General features: G+C 36.7%; 3 protein-coding genes across 3 annotated transcripts; 2 read left to right on the top strand and 1 right to left on the bottom strand.

The window, feature by feature from the left end:
* Positions 1 to 1,954: 1,954 nt before the first annotated feature.
* LOC142162618 (uncharacterized) lies at positions 1,955 to 3,880 on the top strand. The gene has a single exon (XM_075218870.1). The coding sequence runs from the start codon at positions 2,089 to 2,091 to the stop codon at positions 3,757 to 3,759; it is 1,671 nt and encodes a 556-aa protein (XP_075074971.1). The 5' UTR covers positions 1,955 to 2,088; the 3' UTR covers positions 3,760 to 3,880.
* A 7,888-nt stretch (positions 3,881 to 11,768) lies between these two features.
* Positions 11,769 to 15,468, top strand: LOC107771896 (thylakoid lumenal 16.5 kDa protein, chloroplastic-like). The gene is made up of 4 exons (XM_016591359.2): positions 11,769 to 12,223; positions 14,267 to 14,406; positions 14,512 to 14,584; positions 15,124 to 15,468. The coding sequence occupies exons 1-4, from the start codon at positions 11,878 to 11,880 to the stop codon at positions 15,231 to 15,233; spliced, it is 669 nt and encodes a 222-aa protein (XP_016446845.1). The 5' UTR covers positions 11,769 to 11,877; the 3' UTR covers positions 15,234 to 15,468.
* A 494-nt stretch (positions 15,469 to 15,962) lies between these two features.
* On the bottom strand, positions 15,963 to 21,330 carry LOC107771897 (uncharacterized). The gene is made up of 2 exons (XM_075220132.1): positions 21,179 to 21,330; positions 15,963 to 17,223 (listed from the first exon to the last, which is right to left on the bottom strand). The coding sequence occupies exons 1-2, from the start codon at positions 21,248 to 21,250 to the stop codon at positions 16,306 to 16,308; spliced, it is 990 nt and encodes a 329-aa protein (XP_075076233.1). The 5' UTR covers positions 21,251 to 21,330; the 3' UTR covers positions 15,963 to 16,305.

The raw sequence follows: 21,330 nt of genomic DNA, 5'->3' as shown, positions 1-21,330 counted from the left end.
GGCTAAAAATATACATTTCTCACCCAAAAAAATACATTGACATAAGAAAGGCGTCAGTATTACGAGTCATTGTCAAGTCAATACAAGACAAGTTTACTTTCTCCATCCCAATTTACGTGGCATCGTTTGATTTTGTAGTTAGTTTTTCTAAAATAAATTTGAAACTTGTGTTTTCAAACAAGCCTTACACAATGGGTGTTAGGGTTTTGTGACATATGGTCTTTTTATATGATTTCGAGCAACTCACATCATGAACTATCTTTTAAAATTGAGTCGGACTCATTCTGATTCTTGATTTACCTAATATTGGCGAACCATATTATATTATTCATGAACCAAATTGAGTTCTGAGCGTGCGGGGAATTTAAAATGGCCCATAATTGCCTTAATGCAGTTCGAGTTGACTACATTTTTTTTATTTCTTACCGCAGTATAGTCAGTCTTCAAAAATAATCATGAATGATGCAATGCCATGAGGACAACAATACAAATATAGTGTTCCACTCAAGCTTGTCTGGAAGAGTTATTATAATCTTTTTTTCTGCATAGTGATTATTTATTTTATCAACTCATAGATTTTACAAGAAAATGACATCGTAATTTATTGGATAATCCAAAAAATAAAAATTTGTCATCATCTTTGATAGTGTCCCCCACCTAACCCCACCCCCACCCCACCCCAACACACATATACAGAATCAACGTAAAAGTTAAATATAATTCATACGTTAATGTCGTCGTCTAAACATAATTAAAATGCTCATAATTTACAAATTAATTAACTTTCATCACCAGAAATTGTGATTGATCTTTCACATTATGATATGATCATTTCTTCTATAATTGGACTTTGCTGAAATTGACTATTAGCATAGTAAACATCAATCAACCTGCAGTTAATTATAAATTTGTACTTTAAGGGATTGTTATTTTGCCTTGAACAATGATATCTCAATCACAAACAACTTTGATCACAAGAAACTGAGATTTTGATTTTGACATTATGATATGATCATTTCCTACGTAATCTATATACATAACTGAGAGACTAAGACTAAGACCTTAATCTTGTATTTATCTTATTTATACCAATGTAATCAAAGCTAATGCCTTCCAACACCTAGAGAACATCAACGTACTAAATAAATATAAATTCATACTTTAAAGTCTAACTTTTGCTACGAATGATGATATGACAATTACAAACAACTTTAGTCACAAGAAATTGTGATTGATCTTGACAATATGATCTGAGCATTTCTCCCGCATACTGTGAGTCATAATAATTTCTCCTTCCATTTTATATTATGTGAGGATATTTGATTGAGTACGGAGTTTAAAAATTTTAAAAAGATTTTTAACATGTAAGACAAACATAGTATAAGAATACAAAAATTATCCTTTTAAATGAGTAGTGGTGAGGGTTGAAATATCCTTTTATTTTCTCTCTCCTTATAATAAGATGAATGTTATATCGAGTGAGATTTCAACAAGTCTTGGCACTAAAAGTAAATTAGAATTCTGAGATTAAATAAAAAAATATTACAAAAGTAAAGTATCACATAAAATGAGACATAAGGAGTACTAAAAGAACGGATGAATTCTTCTTATATAGAATTTTTTTTCCCTAAATTTGTCACACCATTTTGTATGAAGTATGAAAAGTAATTATGAAGGATAAAAGAACAGCTGCTCCTTCTGTGCTTTACTTTTCCAATTCTGTTTTCATGTAACAACATTATTTCTTTCTGCTGGCAATTTTCCATATATATAAAACGAAATTAAGCAACTATTTTTGCATGAATAATGGTTGTATCACGACGTGGATGAATGTATTATTTCCCATCGTTTTCCTTCATCTTAAGTCCAGTTGACAATAACTAAGATGCTGGCAATTAAAAATTGGAATTTTATTATAATCATAATAACACATGAATTTCCAGCTGAAATCCCGAAAATTCAGCTTTATTGGTACAAAAAAGTCTCAAACTATATAGAAAATCTAAGATAAAAAAAATAGAGAAAAAAAAGAATCATATACAATAACATTGTAATACTATTATCTACTTCAACAAGTTAGCTAAAGCAATGGCCAAGAAAGTGACTGGCAATGTTGCAAGAGCCAAAGATGGTGCAGCAGCACTTGGTGGAGGCGGTGGTATAACCGGAGACTCGATCGATGGCATAGATGGCATGGCAGAAGATGGAGGTGTAGGGGCAGAGGGGATACCAGATGGTGGAATGACACTAGGGGAAGGCAGAGGCGTAACTGGAGAATCGGCCAATGGCGTCGATGGAATCGCGGCGGGAGACGGTGGGTTAATAATGGATAAAGGTGTTGGGGCAGAAGGGCTCCTAGATGGTGTAGGTCCAGGTGCTAGAGTTGCCACTGGTGAAGGAGCAGATATTGGGGTGGTTGTTGTTGCAGTAGTAGGGTTGGCAGGAGCAGATACTGGAGTGGTTGTTGGAGGAATAGTACGCTTGGGTCTTGGTGGAGTAGCTGGGGTGGCAGGAGCAGATATTGGGGTGGCTCTTGGTGGCTTAGTAGGGGTGGTCGGAGCAGATACTGGTGCAGCTCTTGGTGGAGTAGTGGGGGTGACAGTAGCGGATACTGGGGTAGCTGTTGGTGGAATAATAGGGTTTGCAGGAGCAGATACTGGAGTGGTTGTTGGTGGAATAGTGCGCTTGGCTCTTGGTGGAGTAGCTGGGGTGGCAGGAGCAGATATTGGGTTGGCTCTTGATGGTTTAGTAGGGCTGGACGGAGTAGATACAGGGGTGGATTTTGGTGGAGTAGTGGGGCTGACAGGAGCAGATACTGGTACAGCTCTTGGTAGAGTAGCAGACGTGCTTCTTGGTGAAATAGTTGGTGCGACAGGAGCGGATATTGGAGTGTTTGTTGGTGGAATAGTACGCTTGGTTCTTGGTGGAGTAGCTGGGGTGACAGGAGCAGATATTGGGGTGGTTCTTGGTGGCTTAGTAGGGGTGGCCGGAGTAGATACAGGGGTGGATGTTGGTGGAGTAGTGGGGTTGACAGGAGGAGATACTGGTGTGGCTCTTGGTGGAGTAGTACGCTTAGTTCTTGGTGAACTTGTGGGCCTGGTAGGAGCAGATTTCGGGGTGGCTATCGGTGGGGTAGTGGGGTTGGGAGGAGCAGATATTGGCTTGGCTCTTGGTGGAGTAGTAGGATTGGTCGGAGCAAATACTGGGGTAGATGTTGGTGGAGTAGTGGATATGGCTCTTGGTGGAGTACTGGGGGTGACAGGAGCAGATACTGGGGTGGCTACTGATGAAGTAGTAGGCGCGGCTCGTGGTGGAGTGGTGAACGTGGCAGGAACAGATATCGGTGTAGCTATTGGTGGAGTAGTAGGTGTGGCTCGTGGTGGAATACTGCGGGTGGTAGGAGCAGATACTGGGGTGGCTATTGATGAAGTAGTAGGCGCGGCTTGTGGTGGAGTGGGAGTACTGCGGGTGATAGGAGCAGATACTGGAGTGGCTATTGATGAAGTAGTAGGCGCGGCTCGTGGTGGAGTGGTGAACGTGACAGGAACAGATATCGGTGTAGCTATTGGTGGAGTAGTAGGTGTGGCTCGTGGTGGAATAGTGTGTGTGGGCGTGGCCGGAGCAGATATTGGGGCGGTTGTTGGTGGAGTAGTGGAAGTCACAGGTACAAGCCGAGGAGCAAGAGAGGTGGCGGTAGCAGAGACACTTATAACCAATTTCATGCCTAGGTCACAATGCCCTGCAAATGTACAAATGTAATAATGTGTTCCAACAGAGTTTAATATAATGTTTGTTGGTCCATTCATTGATATGGAAATTGGACTTGCGGCGTTACATGAATCAAAATCAGCCTTAGATACTTCAGCAACATTGTGTGCTCCAGTCGCATAGTTAAAAACTGTTCAAAAATAAGAATTATGTCAATAATACAATTATTAGTATAAAAAAAATTGTCCAAATTCACTTTTTTTAAAGCGATATGTGTTAATTTTATCCTTTGTTATACCTCAAGGTCATTCATACTCTTGTTGTAAGCAAATTATTTCATATTTTTCCTTGAGCTTAATGGAGTTCTAGCATGGGATGAACGAATTCTACATGTCCAAATATATCGGGAAACTACACAAATTTATTTATTTGCTTTTGTCTATTGAGTATTATAGCCTGCTTGGCCAAGTTTCTTTTGAGGCAAAAATACTTTTTTTTTGGTTGTTAAAAGTTCCTTTTTTTCTAAAATTAAGGTGTTTGGCCAAGCCTTTGAAAGGAAAAAAAAAGTGTTTTTGAAGAAAAACAGAAACAGTTTTGGAGAAGTAGAAAAAAATAGTTTATCTCCAAAAGCATTTTTCTGAAAAATACTTTTAAGAAAAATACACTTAGAACCAATTTTTAAAAGCTTTGTCAAAAACATTAATTTCTACTCAGAAGTGCTTTTCAAATTAATTAGCCAAACACAAACTGAAAAAAAAAAAAACTTTTGAGAAAAAACATTTTTCAAGATAAATTGATTTTTATAGCTTGGTCAAACGACCTATTATTAGGATCACGGGCAAAGTACGAGACAGTTTACTAACATTAAAGTATGAATAGATCCAAAGTATAATTAGTGATAAAATTAAAATATTTCGTATAGCTGAAGAATATTTTAAATCATTTTTCAATAACAAAAAAAAATCGTTTTATGTGACACTATTACTATTTTGAGCATTACCAAGAGTGTCGCCGACTGAGAAGATTTTCCGGCCGGCAGCCCAGGTGGAATAAGCGGCGGCTCCGCCAGGAGGTACAGTCCAACCCAAAGCATCACCTACTACATAAGTATTTTGTGCCATTGAAATATTGAACAAAGCAGTTGCTATTTCTACAGCGCAATAGAGGGAGACTATCCAGTTAGGAGTTAGACTAGGAATGTCATTGGTCGTCTATTGATGCAGGGCTTTCCCTTCTAGTTGTACTATACCAGCCATCTATTTCGTATTTCGTATTTTGTATCCTGTATTCCATATTTCGTATCTCTTATATATTGTTGTTGTTATTGTTGTTATTTTTATTACGCATTTCTATGGTACTAATATATCATCTCCTATTGCTTTTTTGAGCCGAGGGTCTCCTGGAAACAGCCTCTCTACCCTTCGGGGTAGGGGTAAGGTCTGCGTACATATTACCCTCCCCAGACCCCACTTGTGGGATTATACTGGGTCGTTGTTGTTGTTGTTGTTGTTGTTGTCTATTTCATGTATCATTTGATTTTTGAAAGACCAAAGTCAGCTATTTTATGCATGACACGTGGCTAAGATTGTGACGGAGCCTTGGAGCAATGGTAAAAATTTATTTCCGTGTGACCTATAGGTCACGAGTTCGAGCTGCGGAAGCAGCCGCTAATACTTGCATTATAATAGACTATCTGTATCATACCTATTAGGGTGCGGCCCTTTCCCGAATCTTGGATAAATATAAAATACTTTATGCACCTTTCTATGTTGACATGTAAATGTGAAATTTAATGTGAATTCGTGGAAGTCAAGTTGGTAAGTTGTGAAATATACTGTTTGGGTCATTTGGTGACACTTTTATTTCCCAAAAAAAATAAATAGTTTTCTTGTACAAATTTTCTGTCCCTTTTTAGTTTCAAGCATGTTTCATTTTATTTCATCTTTTTTGACAGAAAACACAAAATTAAATTCTCTCACAATAATCCTTGACGGTTCACCTAATACTAAAGATATTCCAAAAAAAAAAAAAAAAAAACTCACAAAAAAAAGACCAAAACAAAAACAAAAACAAAACAAAACAAAACAAAACTTTTTTTAGTGAAAATAATTACTCCAGTTTGTTACTCGATCTTTTCAAGCAAAATTAGATGTCTTGTTTAGACGATAGATAAGTTTGTTAATTAAGTTACTTCGGATTAGTTTTGAAAGAAATAGAGAAAGTTACCATTTTTTAATAATCTTGCCAACGAAGATATGCCGCAATACAATCTAGAAGACGTCCATACAATAATTTGAATAATTACCAAATGTATCTAGTATATACATTTGAGCTCTTTTTAAATAATCTTGCTAATAGGGTATGCTAACTCATGCTTAGAATAAAAGTTTATCTATGCAGTTGGTTTTAAAATATCATGATTATGTAAATATTTTGATGATTAAAAAAACGAGTAACGGGGACATCGAATTTGTGTACATATTAACAACAGCGGAAGATTTTTGCTGAATTTGTTCCAATCAATTGCCCCAATCCAATTTTGTCTCTCTTGAAAACGAAATTTTTGTTCACGAACTAAATACCTTCTTCTTTGCTTGTAATGTGTTTCTATCTTTGTAGAGAGGATTTCTCAAAGTGTTTGTTTCTGAAGAAGGGAAGCGTCAATTATATAGAGAAGGGAAGTTGTCGGAGAAAAAAAAAATACCGAGAAACTGATCCACGTTGATCCTCACGCTCCCACTTACTTCTCTACGTGTGGTAGTTTTATTTTAGGAGTTAAACCTTCCCTAGGTAACTTCCCTTAATCATATCTCCTTCAAAAACAGGTCGGGTCAGTCCATATGGGCGACCCGCTACCCAAACCCAATATCCAATATCTCCCACTTTGCACATGATGGGCTAGACCCAAACCAGTGCTATGTAAAAAAAAAACACACGTAATTCATACTGGTAAATAGATCGTGCGACCTGCGAGCATCAAGAGCTACATTATTCTTATACCCTTTAAGGTTGTTTAATAGCTCTACGTAGAAATCCAATTACATGCGAAAAGGATTCACTACTACTATGATGATCTTATTATTACTCGCAATACCCCAGACATTGTTGACTACTCTAGTAGCTAATCATCTGATCCCTCATCCTCAAAAAGAGGTTGAGTTTGTGTTTAACTTTGTATCCACAATTACATCCAATACCCTCATGGTAAGTGTAATGATCGACCTATGAATACAGGTTAAATTATTAAATTTTAGTCGTCTTCCCTTTATACTCGAATCTTTTCATTCCAAATCAACTGCTTTCCTAGACATGCAGTGCATTGCTGAATCACTCATGACTATTAGTGACATGCTAAAGTAGCAACACTGATTGACACTTCAAGAGACAGTAAAATGTCAAAGGATATTCTAATAAAAGTTGATATAACTTCTTTGGGATCTCACACAATGAAGAAGTAGGGATTCATTCTTCCATTATCACATGGTCGATAGCACATGTGGTATGAAACACATGTTACGGTGTTCTCACCTTATATTGGCGTGTGTGCCTTATTCTTTTAATCATTCAACACCGTACAGATTTTGGTCTAGACACCTCCAAATGTCTAACCCGAGTTTCTCATTTTAATAATCCTCAAACCATCTTCTTAGAGAAACTCGCATCTGGCTTACAAAACAAGTCATAATCGAATAGTGAAATTCGAAAGTCTGATTAATTGTCAAGACCGACATTTACAAGTAAATATAACCTCGCATTATCCAAGGTTCTATAAGGTCTCATCTCTTCATTCTTAACATAAGAGGCGATTGCTCGTATGAGAGAGCAAATCTCGCGACTTGTTTGACACACTTTATCAACAAAACATTCATCACATGCATACGAGGTATAAGCATAAATTCAAGAGTTAAATATTAATGAGCATATTATAATACTAAAGTCATTTTGCAATACATAAATATGTCCATATCCTTCGCAAACCTAGAGCCATAACATGTTTCTCAAACATGTCTCTAGATATCGCCTTTGTAAAAGGATCAGCTATCATGCTTTGCATAGGAACTCGAGACATATTTTCCTTTTCATTTTTAGTCTTGGGACACATTTCAAGGCTTAAAGTTTCACCTCTCACTATAGGAGTATCTATGGATTTGCAACTATTCATGCGAAAATGCTCCAAAATTTTCATTATATAAGTTTCTTGAGATAGATTCAATAACTTTTTGGAACGGTCTCCTTGAATCTTAACTCCAAGGATATAATATACCTCACCCATATCTTTTATGTCAAATGACTTTGAAAGCCATGACTTGATAGTTTTCAAATACTCCAAATTGTTTCTGGCTAATAAAATATCGTCCACATAAAGAGAAAGAATTACAAACATCCCATTGGACTTCTTCACATAAATGCAATGGTCTTCACTGATCATGGTGAAATCATACGAGATCACCTCCTTATGAAATCTAAAATACCATTACTTTGAAGATTGTTTCAAACCGTAAATAGATCTTTTCAATTTACAAACCTTCTTTTCTTGGCCTTTAACGATGAAGCCTACAGGTTGTTCTATGTAATTTCTTCGTTTAGTTCTCCACTGAGAAAAGCTGTCTTCACGTCCATTTGATGTAATTCTATATCCAAACGTGCAACAATAGCTAAAAGTAAGCGAATTGAGGTAAACTTCACAACTGGTGAAAATGTTTCTTCATAATCTATTCCAGCTTCTTGGGTAAAGCCTTTTGCCACCAATTGTGCTTTGTATCTTTCTATTGACCTATCCGCTTTGCGTTTAACTTTGAAAACCCATTTGTTCCCAATTGCTCTATGCCCAGGCAGAAGGTCAGCTAGATCCTAGACTTTGTTGGTTTTTATGGACTTTAGTTCTTCTTTCATTGCTTTCATCCACTCATCATAAAGCCTCGTCACTGACTTTGGCTCACCCATTTTTGTGGGAGATACCAAGAAAACATAATATTTTATTTCATAAGTTCGTTTGGGTATATTTTTCCCGGGACTCTTTCGTAGTTGAAATTCAGGTTCGTTAGAAGGATTTTGTGATTGAGAGTTCACACTCCCACTCGGATCAAGAATAAGATCTTGATCAATTTGATTATCAACTGTGTCAGAAGACATTTGCTGACTGTCTGAGTTCAACATTCATAAAGAGGCTCTCCATTCTTTACCTCGCCCTTCTTTGAAAAATTATTTTCCAGAAATGTGATACCTCGTGATTCAATCTCAGTAACACTTCATTTTTTACTTATGCAGCACAACCCCAAGGTTGTAAATCCTTTAAGTTTGGTTTATGACCAGTCCATAGCTCATAAGGAGTAAAAAACTGATTTAGAAGGCACTTTGTTCAATATGTAAGTTGCAGTCAATAACGCATCTCCCCAAAAGGAGATAGGTAAATTTGTTTGCGCCATCATGGACCTTATCATATTCAATAGTGTTCTATTCCTCCTTTTTGCTACACCATTTTATTGAGTTGTGTACAGAATAGTTAACTGTCTGGTGATGCCCTTTTCATTACACAATTCTTCAAATTCTTTTGATAGATATTCACGCCATCTATCGGATCTTAAGGTCTTAACCCTTTTGTCTAATTGATTCTCAACTTCATTCAAATATTTCTTAAAGCATTCTAGTGTTTCAGATTTATGAGAAATCAAATAGACATAACAAAAGTGTATGAAATCATCAATTAACGTAAGGAAATATAAAGCACCAGACCTAGCCCTCACATTCATTGGATCCCAGATATCAGAATGGATTAATTGCAATGGAAAATCAACTCTCTTAGCCTTTCCAAATGATTTACGTATAATCTTTCCGGCAAGACAATTTTCACAAGTTGGCATTTCAATTTTAGAGAAAGAACCTAGATGTCCTTCCTTAGCTAATCTATCCATTCGATCCTGCCCTATGTGACCTAATCTTGCATGCCATGTAATAACATCAACATTATTGTTATTAGAATAGCATGCCATAACACAACAATCAACATAATAGTTATACATAGAAGGATTATAATCTAACACAATAAAACCATCATAACAATGTCCAAAACCATAAAAAAATATTGTCTTAGTAATTCTAGGACCATTGCGACTAAAGTTCAAATTGAAATCTAAATCTAGAAGAACAGACACAGAGACTAAGTTTCGCCGAATCTCTGGAACATATAGGACGTCATGCAACATCAAATATCGGCCACCACGCATGTCCATTCTGCAAGTGTCTATCCCTTTGACTTCAAGCTTTGCATTATTTCCAACATACAGATGTTTTGATCTAGGTGGAACTCGACAAAACTCTATAAACGCTTCTTTATTGCGGCTCACATGGTCGGTGTCCCCTGAGTCTGTAATTCACAGAGGATAAGATTCAGTTAGTAAAACAGTGCTAAAAACATATAGAGCACTTAGAGGTGCGTTTTGAAATGCTGCTTTTTTTGGCTCAGTGCATTCACGAGCAAAATGTCCTAGGACTTGGCAATTGTAGCACTTCATCTTGTTCTTGTCTTTCTTCATGTAGAGCCGTTTTCCTTTCTTCGAATTTGGCTTGTTTCTTTTCTTGGAGGATCCTTCTCCGGTCTCCTTACCCTTTCCATCATTTTTCAAGTTTTTCTTGCGCTTGAAGCTTGATATCTTTGTACCACTTGATTCTGCCACAAAGGCATTAGGTACAGCTTTAGCAGCACCAAGCCGCTCGTCTTCAAGCTCCACATGATGGGCAACATCAGCAAAAGTTTTGATGCTATCATTGTGGGTTAAGTTAACCTTCAGATGTTCCCAATTATTGGGAAGAGACCGAATCACTGCCTGAACCTGCTGCTCGTCAGAGAGAACATGGCCAACACTTTTGAGTTGAGCAATCATATTTGATATCACTCTTAGATGTTTCTTGACACTGTGATCATGGCACTTTTTGTACGTGTCAGCTGTCGAAGGCAAGACACAGTTATACCCCCATATGCCTCTCTTAAATGTGCCCACATGGCTTGAGCAGTAGGATATTGCTCACACTCGTGGATGAGATCATCAGCAACTGAACTTACAATAATTCCACGTGCAGTGGAATCTTTCTTTTTCCAAATATTGTAAGTTTTCAGATCCCTCATGTGTTGGGTAGTGTTACCCTCCTCTGGGTGACTCATAGCATGGTTAATACTTTCAAGAGCATCTTTCTCTTCGAGTACATACCACATCTTACGACTCCAGATGTCGTAATTTTCACCATTCAGTTTGTCACCATTGTTCACGTCAGCAATGATACTTTTCGATGTCATGTCTGTTATTAGAGACAATATTACAAGTTTAACTCATCAATATATACTTCAGTCAATTTATGCATGTGATTACACACTCAACTGACCCATGTTGATCCTCACGCTCCCACTTACTTCTTAACGTGCGGTAATTTTATTTTAGGAGTTAAATCTTCCCTAGGTAACTTTCCTTAATCATATCTCCTTTAAAAACAGGTCGAATCAGTCTATATGGACGATCCGCGACCCAAACCCAACATTCAATAATTTTTACAATGTCAGTGCATAAATCTTAAAAACGGACCCGCGTTTCATGCATGCAGTGGTATGTAGCCACTTAGACGTCTCTTTAACAAGTTTTGGTTGTACGTAGTTTTTAATTGATCAAATGAAATTAAGATAAAAAGATTAAGTTAATCCAATTTCATTTTTTTCTTAAAACGTACACTCAATTTGTTTATTGCCGCAATTTTACCTTGCAGCCTTAATTAATTCTACAAGTGGAGTTTGTGTGAGCAAACCTTACCTCTACTTTGTGAGGATAAAAAGACTGTTTTCGATAAATCGTCGACCAAAAATATATGGTTGCTGGGATTCGAGCCCAAGTGTTTTTCCTTACTAAAGAAGTTAAATATTAACTGGTCATGTGGGAACAGTGGAAGATAGGATATTCTCTTAATTTTATTTGCTTCTTTCAGTTTTTTGTTTGTTTGGTCATAAAATGACTGAAATACCCTTCATATTTTAATGACTTGAGAATGGTTCTGATATGAGGGAAATCTTGTAATCTTATCCTCTATACTCCAACTTGTTACACTGCCACCATATACTAACTGAAAAAACAGAGAAATTTAAGAGGAAAAAGAAAAAGAAAGGAAAAAAAACAAAAGAAAAAAAAAATGGCAACTGTGTGCCTCTCAAATCCTAAATCTTTTCTTCCTTCTCTTCAATCATCTTCTTTGTCCAATTTAATAGTCCAAAAAATCAGTGTTAAGAGACAATTAATTGTGTGCAAAGCAGAAAATAATGTACCTAGTTTTAATCCTTTAATTATTAGCAAAAGAAGCTTGTCAATTAGCATTGCATCGAGTTTATTGCTATCTTTAGCTGGTAATGGCAATTTTAATGCCAATGCTGCAATTTTAGAAGCTGATGAGGATGATGAGCTGATGGAAAAAGTGAAAAAGGATAGAAAAAAGAGGCTTGAAAGACAAGGCATTATCAATTCCTCTACTAAGGAGAAAGGTAAAAAAATATCTTTTCTTGTTTCTTGAAAATTTCCTTAGTAAAATTAAGTATAGTTTGAATAGTTGTTATGTGATACATTTACTGAAGCACCCCTTATTTGGTTTGTTTAAAAGGTAGCCCGGTGTATAAGGCATTCCGCGTTTATGCAGGTCCGGGGAAGGGCCATATCCTAAGGGATATGATGTAGATAGCCTAACCTAATGCAAACATTAGTGGCTGCTTCCACGGCTCGAACCTATGACCTATAGATCACACGGAGATAATTTTACTGTTGCTCCAAGGCTCCCCTTCGGTGGTTAAATTTTGTTTCAAAGGTAGTCCAGTGCACAACAGTAGCGGAGCCACCTTATAGGAAGGGGTATCAAATGACACCCCTTCGCGGAAAAAATATAATGTGTAGGTAGGTAAAAAAAATAAATTATATGTATATATACTATGTATTGACTCCCCTTAATTTTTTGGTACGTTTACTTTTATATATTTTGACACTCCTTAACGAAAATTCTGACTCCGCCACTGGTGCACAATGCATCCCGCATTCACGCAGTATCCGGAAAAGGGCCGCATTCCAAAGGGTGTGACAGCCTAACATAATGCAAGTATTAGTGGTTACTTCTGTGGCTCGAACTCGTGACCGATAGGTCACACGGAGACAACTTTACCGTTACTCCAAAGTTCCCCTCGCTGGGTAAGTTTTGTTTAGGGGGCTAATTCTTGGAGTTGTACAATATGACTATAAAAGTACAGGTTGGACATTGAGATATAGAGAATTCAAAAGTTACCCAATTAAAGTGAATATTAGGTTCTGTCATTTCCCAAGTTTCACCATTGTACTGCAGTTGATAATATAAGGTTCTTTGTTTTCATATCAGTAAGTTGGTAAAATAAAGGTTTGACTGGTTTTTGTTTAAAATGTTGTTTGCAGAATGAGAAAAGCAACAAAAAATCCAGTGTATTAGTTAAATATTTGACATATTACCATATTTAACTTTGTATTTTAGTTGAACATTTGATTACCGAATTTCGAAAAGGAAACTATATTGTTAATTGACTAGTCTGCATTGTACGAAGGGGACCCTTGGCGTAACCGGTAAAGTTACTTCCATGTGACTAGGAGTTCACGGGTTCGAACTGTGGAAACAGCTTCTTGCAGAATTGTAAGGTAAGGTTGCGTACGATAGACCCTTGTGGTCCAACCCTTACCCGGACCCCGCACATAACGGGAGCTTAGTGTACCGAGCTGTCCTTTTACTAGCTTACATTGTCTTAAGCGTTAAGTATAGTATCATAATGAGAAATCAACCTAGTTATCTAGTTTCATCTTTTTATTTATGGATCGCAATCAAGTTTATTTTATCAGAAAAAAGTGCAAACACCAGAAAGTTCCTAAGTATGGATGCCAAATAGTTTGAGTAGTCAGTTACCTGAATCATCTTAGGTAGATAATGAAGTGTGACAGCTACAAAGGTATAGAATTTAAGTCCTTGTAGCAGTTAGACTTGAATTTTGATGTACACCTGATTCGGAAGCGGATCCAGGATTTAACTGTAATTGGTTCAACTTTTAAGATTTTTAGCAATAAACTCATTGTATTGTTAAAGTTATGGGTTCGGATTTCATATTTATTGGGATTTTAGTAAGTTTTTACGTATATATCTCTACTACGTCTTGAAAGTTATGGGTTCAGATGAACTCGTAGTTGGTGAGCTACATCTGCCCCTGTTCCCGAATACATGGTACTTTTCTAACCAGGAAAAATGGCCTAATAATCTTATCTGCATGTAATTGAAACTAGCTTAATCCGTTAGAAAAAGGGTAGCCCGGTGCACAAAGTATCTCGCATTCACGCAGGGTCGTCTGGGTACGGCCGTACCCCAAGGGGTATGATGTAGGTAGCCTATCCTGAAGCATCAGTGGCTGATTCCACCCTGAAACATTGCTTAATTTGTTAATTAATGAAATCTTGCAGTAATGTTAAGAAGATTTTGAAGTGTAGATTTGTTAACTCTCACTTATTATATACAATGTACAATGGTGAAGGATACTTGCAAGATTTGGTATACAAGCTCAGTATAGTAGGTCAAGCAATAGAGAAGAATGATTTATCAGCTGCAAGTTCAGTTCTTGGCCAAAGCATTGATGCAGATTGGGTTCAGAAAGTTAATTCAGCATTCAACAAGGTTTTTTTAGTTGATCTTTCTATTTCATGCACATATTTCTCACATTGTCTATTTTGCAAATGATGTTCATGTGCACTGACTATTGTTTTATTCGAGTTTTTACAGTTTAGTGGTAGCGATGAGGAGAAAACAGAGATTGATTCCTTCAATTCTTCGCTATCTTCTCTAGTTTCATCAGGTAATGTTTCCCTTGAGAAACCAGTAATCATAAGATCAAGACTTTTTCTTCTTCTTTTTCTTGCTAATGGTAGTGTCCGGACTAGTTTGCTCGCACCTCGACTATTCACTAGATACCTGTTATCTTTCACCAGCACAAGTACTAGGTAACTCTGACACTATGGCTTAGGCAAATGGGAGAAATTATGTGGCGTTTTCTTGTCTCGGTTGGAAATTAAACCTTGGTTTTCTAATTGGTGTGTTTGCTGTTGCCTTTCCTTTTATCTTTCCTAAGCCGAGGGTCTTTCGGAAACAACCTCTCTTCTTGAAGGTAGGGGTAAGGTCTGTGTACATACTATCCTCCCCAAACACCACTTGTGGGATTACATTGGGTCTGTTGTTGTTGTTGTTATTATTGTTAGAGTTTAAACCTTGGTCTCCCATGATTTTCACCCATTTTATTGACCATTAGGCCACGCCCTCGGGTGCCATAAGATCAAGAGATATGTACTTTTGGCAATGAAAGTTAACCATTTTTCTTGTTTATTATGTGTTATGCAGTTACTAAGAATGACATTGAAGGAACAAAGACAGCTTTTTTGGCATCAGCAAGTGCATTTGAGAAATGGACAACATTAACAGGATTGGTTGAAGAGCTAAAAGGGCTTTGAAGCAAAAGGAATTAGCATTTCCCTCTTGTATCTGATGCCTATTACTATATGAGAATTGAGAAAATTTGGTCCATGCCAACATGTTTTCACCATTGACATTACTTTTACTGTTTATGTATCCACAAAGAAATAATCTTTTTCATTGTTTTTTACCCTCTGTCAAATGAAAAATATACAATGTATTTGAGTTCCAGTTGTAGCTTAATCTCTGAGCAAAATGACTAGACTATTGTTATCAGCTTTCTTTTTTCTTTTGCTTCTGCCAGCGCACAATTTGAAGGGGAGCCTTGGGATAACTGGTAAAGTTGCTGCCATGTGACCAGGTGATCATGGGTTCGAGCTGTGGAAACAACCTCTTGCAAAAATGTAGGATAAGGTTGCGTATAATAGACCCTTGTGGTCCCACCCTTCCCCGGACCCGCGCATAGCAAGAGCTTGATGCACCGAGCTACCCTAATCTGGATATTTTATTGCTTTTGAAAAGGGAACAAGCTATTGAAATTTCAGCATTGCAGCATAATAAACTTGTCAATTTGCATCAAGCCAACAACAGGATTAATCCTTAGATTGAGCTAAGAAAAATTATACAACCTTGGACAAAGACCAACTGAGCAATCATCAAAACTAGTTTTTGATTGAGATAGCTGATTGATTGATGTATTAATGAAAGGTAAGAACATAATCACTTCCACAACAAACTGCAGCAACTCGCATTAGCCAACTCCCTCATTAGTCGAGATAACACAAAGTCTTTATATAAGCTTATATCACTGAGTTTCATACAACGATCTATGCCGATCTTGACAACTACAAATTACCTCAGCACAATTAGTGTTTCTGCTGAAGGTCTAATCGATGACATAGATTAGTAATGGTAGAAATATCTCTGCAGGCGATAAATCCTACCAGAGCAATATTTAGGTCCTAAATCTAAGATTTTGCATACAGACGTCTTGTGAACAATTAGAGTATCTATAATTCGCGACAATACAGTCATCGAAAAGAAGCAAAAAGAGCAAAAGGTTAGACAGAGAGAGAACAGAGAAGTGGCACGAAGCTACTCAACTGCTGTTCAAGGCTTGGCCTCATTAGTGTTGCTGCCATTCTCAGTTACTTCACCCTCCACCTTACTTATTTCACTGTTCATCAGATTATGTTGATCTTCAGTGCTCGTCGTTGCAGCACTATTTTTCTGCTCATCGTTCTGTTCTCCTTCCGCTTGATGCTTCTTTTCCTCAGCAGCGATAGAATCTGATGTCACTGTTTCAGTAGGCATGTTTGCTACTTTTTCTTCAACCTGTACATCCTTTTCCTCCTCATTCATTTTAGTAGCTTCAAGATCATCAGCTGCTTTATCACCAGGGGCCTCTTCAACATCTTTGGAATGTCCAACGTTATCAGCTATCTCGACATCTTTCTCAACCTGAGTTTCTTCAGAAGGAGCATCTTCTACTTTGCCATCAGCATTTTGGCTTTCGTCTTTCTTTCCATCATTCTCAGAAGATTCGGTTTCATCTTTCTTTGATACATCCTTCTCAGTAGCTTCAGCTTCCTCTTTCTTCTCTATTTCGCTCTCTCCATCTTGAGTCTCATCTTGGTTCTCGTCTTGTTTTTGTTCAACATCCTTCTCAGCTTCCACTGCTGCAGTATCCTTCTCATGTTCTTCAGCTTCTTCCATGTCGTCGTCCTTTGCTGCTTCTGTTTCTTCAGGGACTTCATTGGAATCCTTCTTTGAAGCTGAGGACTTTCTGCCTCGTTTCTTAGCAGGCTCACTTTCTGCCGGAGATGGAGCTGCCTTTGCTTTTTCACTAATCCTTGAGGATCTTCTTGGAGTATCACCAGTTCCCCAATCAAACTCTGCTACTGGTGGACCACTGGGATGCGACTTCAGGTACTGTTCCAGCTGTTTTTTTGTGCTGATCTCCTCCCCTGTTGGTGCAGTAAATACAATTTCATTCTTCTTTGGAGTACCTCCTGTTTTAGGCAGAAACTGCAAAGGAACAGAAAGAGTCAGTTGTCCACAGTACGGAACTCAGTAGATAATGGATCTATCCCTCTACCCTTCTCCACTTAATTTTGTTCTGCGGCAGGGTTTGAATCCGTGACATGCGGCTAACCCACAGATCACGCTCTGCGCTCTCACCACTAGACCAAAGTCCTGTGGGCAACGAAAGATTGATAGATGGAAAAGGAAATAAAAGAGGGCTCAACGGAGTTTTAAGTAATTTAGGAGTCTTTCCGAAACACAACCCCCACTATATATAAAGATAATGCAACAAATACACAAATCTACTGCTTAACTAGTATGCATGAAGATATAAGTTAGCACACAGTTTGTAAGCTGCACAGCCACATCCAATGGCAATTTCAGTAGAAAATCAATATCAGAGCTAAAGGGCTTCCTATGAAGTTTCTCCTCTTAATCAAATGAGATTCTGTAGAGTTTCAATTGTATAAATTCATCTGTTTCCCCGAATAGAATCCTATGGATTCTCCCTCCCGGTGAAGATATGACAGATTCTGCATTTAAATTGGGACATCAAACAAGTCATCTTTAGCACACAGCTGAAAGACATGATCGCCTGTTTTAAATTCTTATTTTGTAGTATAGATGAATTTACTAGAAAGGAAACAAACTCGCCCTAGGATTACATAACAGATTGTTCATGTTAGAATCTCGTATATATTCTAGAATATTCTAGGATCTTATAAATAGAGTATAGCTTGATTGTATTTTGATGGTGATTGATTTTCTTTCTTTTCTTATCAAAGTGTACCATATTCTATCATTATGAATTAACATGAAGATCATGAAAAAAAAAATAGAATTAACCTAAATAGCCGTCCGCCCAACCACTTAAACTAAAAATAGCTGGCGAATGTAAAGTATATGTAATAATCCATGTAAAGTATGTGTATAACCATTAAAAATAAGTGTGTAATCCATATATACCGACTAGGGAAAATAAACAGTGAATCCGGCCAGCTATTTTTGTAAAGAATCTCAAAAACAAAGAGGTCTTTTGCATACCTGAATCACAGTTTTCTAGCTCCAATAAAAAGGTTTTCTATTTTACATAACATACTTCTCCTCTCAACATCAAAAGCCAGTTGAGCAAGAGAGTCTTTAGAAACTTAAATCATTATAACCTACTAGGCACCTAACTATCCTTCTGATCGAGAGAGAAATATTTTCGATCAAGGTCTTGTTAACATGTCTCAGATCTAAAGGAACCAAGTCCAGGCACCTATACGCTCTATAATTACATGCAGATGAAAAGCACTTTTCAACCTCATCATTTCTTACTTTTGCACCAATCAAAAATTTTGAAATGCTTTTCAGGTTTTTGCTCCATACCCCACTTGTGGGACTACACTGAGTATGTTGTTGTTGTTTTCAGGTTTTTGCTACATAATATTTTATTCTAGCAACATAGTGGTTCAAAATCAGTACCTTCATGATGGATAAGGCTTATATTTGAAACTTAGTCTAAATTCCCATTTTTTGTATTGCTAATCCTATGCCCGGTTTCCTCTCATCTTTCCTCCTCCCTTCTAAGGTTTTCAAAAAATTGGCAAAAATGCATCCAAGCCAATCTTACTTAACCGTAAACCTGCAGTTTTCAACTTTTTATCCTTTTAGAGCTTAAAATATTTCCAAGCTAATTAACATTGGTTTAAGGCGGTTTAAGAGAAACAAAAAGCATGTCCTGCAATAAATGGGGAAAACCATAGGGATGCAAGAAAGATTACTATGAGTAGGAAAAGAGGAAACAATATTTTCCGAAGTTTTAAAGTCCTCTAATACGCAACAAAAAAACTCAAGTGCATTTAATTTCGCTGTTACTGCACAACCAGCTCATCCTGATAAAAAAAACTGCTTTTCTGTATCCATTGGACATAATTGCAGTACTGCTAAATGGGATTACCTGATTCTCTCCTCTATAGCACGAACGCATGAAGCTTTACTTATACAACAACAACAACTAAGCCACAGCCCCAAACAGGTTGGGCTCGACTATATGAAGCTTTACTTATGATAAAACAAACCAAAACGCAGAACGAAGTACTTCTGCGCACTACAAAAGAATATGAAGTTAAGAACAAGAAGAAATGCCTCGAACTCCAGCTTCAATTGCGTAAATCTAACTTATAGAAGCTGGAAAACCTCAACATCAAAGAACACCCAGATTCATACTATTAATACTGATTGACATTTCTTGCAGAAAATCTACAAAAACAAGACTAAACTTCCTCCTAAAGCCTCAGAAACACTATCTCCTGAACTACTCTAACTCTTCAAAACCAAAAATTCAACCCCAGAACCAGAAAATTACATAATTGCAAATACGAGAGCTAAAGAAACGAACTTTACATGAAATCGCTAAAATGGGGAACTTCTCAAGCAAACATAGAGAGTTGAACATGTACTAATAGGAAGCCTGGGGAAAACCATATACCCTTACTCTTCCAAAACAAGAATTTAACATCTGAATCACATAACATAACCACACAAAATTAAACAATACGCACAAAACCCATTTTAAAAGAAATTGCAAGTACCAAACTAAATAGTCGAACTTTACATGAAATCAATAAAAATTGGAACTTTTTTCAAGAAAACAGAGGCTGAACATGAGCTAATCGAATATAAAGCCTGAGCAAAACCCTATCTCCTAAATGACTCTTACTCATCAAAACAAAAAAATTCAACCTGAAAGGCACAAATATAAGCAAAATTAAACAATACCCACAAAACCCATTGTAGCAAATTTGCACATATCAAAGCTAAAGAATCAAACTTTACATGAATTCAATAAAAATTGGAACTTTTTCAAAGAAACTAAAGGCTGAACATAAGCTAACATAAAGACTGAACAAAACCCTATCTCCTAAATAACTCTTACTCATTAAAACCAAAAATTCAACCTCAGAACCACAAAAATAAGCAATATCAAACAATATCCACAAAACCCATTGTAGCACATTTGTACATACCAAAGCTAAAGAATCAAACTTTACATGAATTCAATAAAAATTGGAACTTTTTCAAGAAACTAGAGGCTGAACATAAGCTAACATAAAGCCTGAACGAAACCCTATCTCCTAAATAACTCTTACTCATTATAACCAAAAATTCAACCTCAGAATCACAAATATAAGCAAAATTAAACAATACCCACAAAACCCATTGTAGCAAATTTTGCACATACCAAAGCTAAAGAATCAAACTTTACATGAATTCAATAAAAATCAGAACTTTTTCAAGAAACTAGAGGCTAAACATAAGCTAACATAAAGCCTGAACAAAACCCTATCCCCTAAATAACTCTTACTCATTAAAACCAAAAATTCAACCTCAGAATCACAAATATAAGCAAAATCGAACAATACCCATAAAACCCATTGTAGCAAATTTTGCACATACCAAAGCTAAAGAATCAAACTTTACATGAATTCAATAAAAATCAGAACTTTTTCAAGAAACTAGAGGCTAAACATAAGCTAACATAAAGCCTGAACAAAACCCTATCCCCTAAATAACTCTTACTCATTAAAACCAAAAATTCAACCTCAGAATCACAAATATAAGCAAAATCAAACAATACCCATAAAACCCATTGTAGCAAATTTTGCACATACCAAAGCTAAAGAATCAAACTTTACATGAATTCAATAAAAATCAGAACTTTTCCAAGAAACTAGAGGCTAAACATAAGCTAACATAAAGCCTGAACAAAACCCTATCCCCTAAATAACTCTTACTCATTAAAACCAAAAATTCAACCACAGAATCACAAATATAAGCAAAATTAAACAATACCCACAAAACCCATTGTAGCAAATTTTGCACATACCAAAGCTAAAGAATCAAACTTTACATGAAACCCAAAAAAAATGAACTTTTCAAGAAGCTTTAAGAACTGAATAAAAGAGAGAACTACCTTCTTCTTCCAACCAGGAGGAGCTGGAAGTTCAATGGAAACAACTTCATTTTTCTCCACAGAGCTTGCCATTTTTCAACTAGCCAATTTTCCCCAAAAAAAAAGAAGCAAACAAACTAACTGTAAAATGGGTTCTCCAATAAAATTGGAAC

The sequence above is a fragment of the Nicotiana tabacum genome, chromosome 8 (genome assembly GCF_000715075.1).
Source record: "Nicotiana tabacum cultivar K326 chromosome 8, ASM71507v2, whole genome shotgun sequence".
In the NCBI taxonomy this organism is placed as follows: Eukaryota; Viridiplantae; Streptophyta; class Magnoliopsida; order Solanales; family Solanaceae; genus Nicotiana; species Nicotiana tabacum.
Note: the sequence above shows the minus strand (reverse complement) of the source record. Positions and strands in the feature narration are given on the sequence as shown.

What these genes read in the sequence shown, in the direction of transcription:
- LOC107771896 (XM_016591359.2), top strand. Translation starts at nt 11,878, where the DNA reads ATGGCAACTGTGTGCCTCTCAAATCCTAAATCTTTTCTTCCTTCTCTT. An exon ending in TTCCTCTACTAAGGAGAAAG is followed by an intron (nt 12,224 to 14,266) that starts GTAAAAAAATAT and finishes ACAATGGTGAAG; the next exon opens with GATACTTGCAAGATTTGGTA. An exon ending in TTAATTCAGCATTCAACAAG is followed by an intron (nt 14,407 to 14,511) that starts GTTTTTTTAGTT and finishes GAGTTTTTACAG; the next exon opens with TTTAGTGGTAGCGATGAGGA.
- LOC107771897 (XM_075220132.1), bottom strand. Translation starts at nt 21,250, where the DNA reads ATGGCAAGCTCTGTGGAGAAAAATGAAGTTGTTTCCATTGAACTTCCA. An exon ending in CTCCTGGTTGGAAGAAGAAG is followed by an intron (nt 17,224 to 21,178) that starts GTAGTTCTCTCT and finishes GTTCCTTTGCAG; the next exon opens with TTTCTGCCTAAAACAGGAGG.
- LOC142162618 (XM_075218870.1), top strand. Translation starts at nt 2,089, where the DNA reads ATGGCCAAGAAAGTGACTGGCAATGTTGCAAGAGCCAAAGATGGTGCA.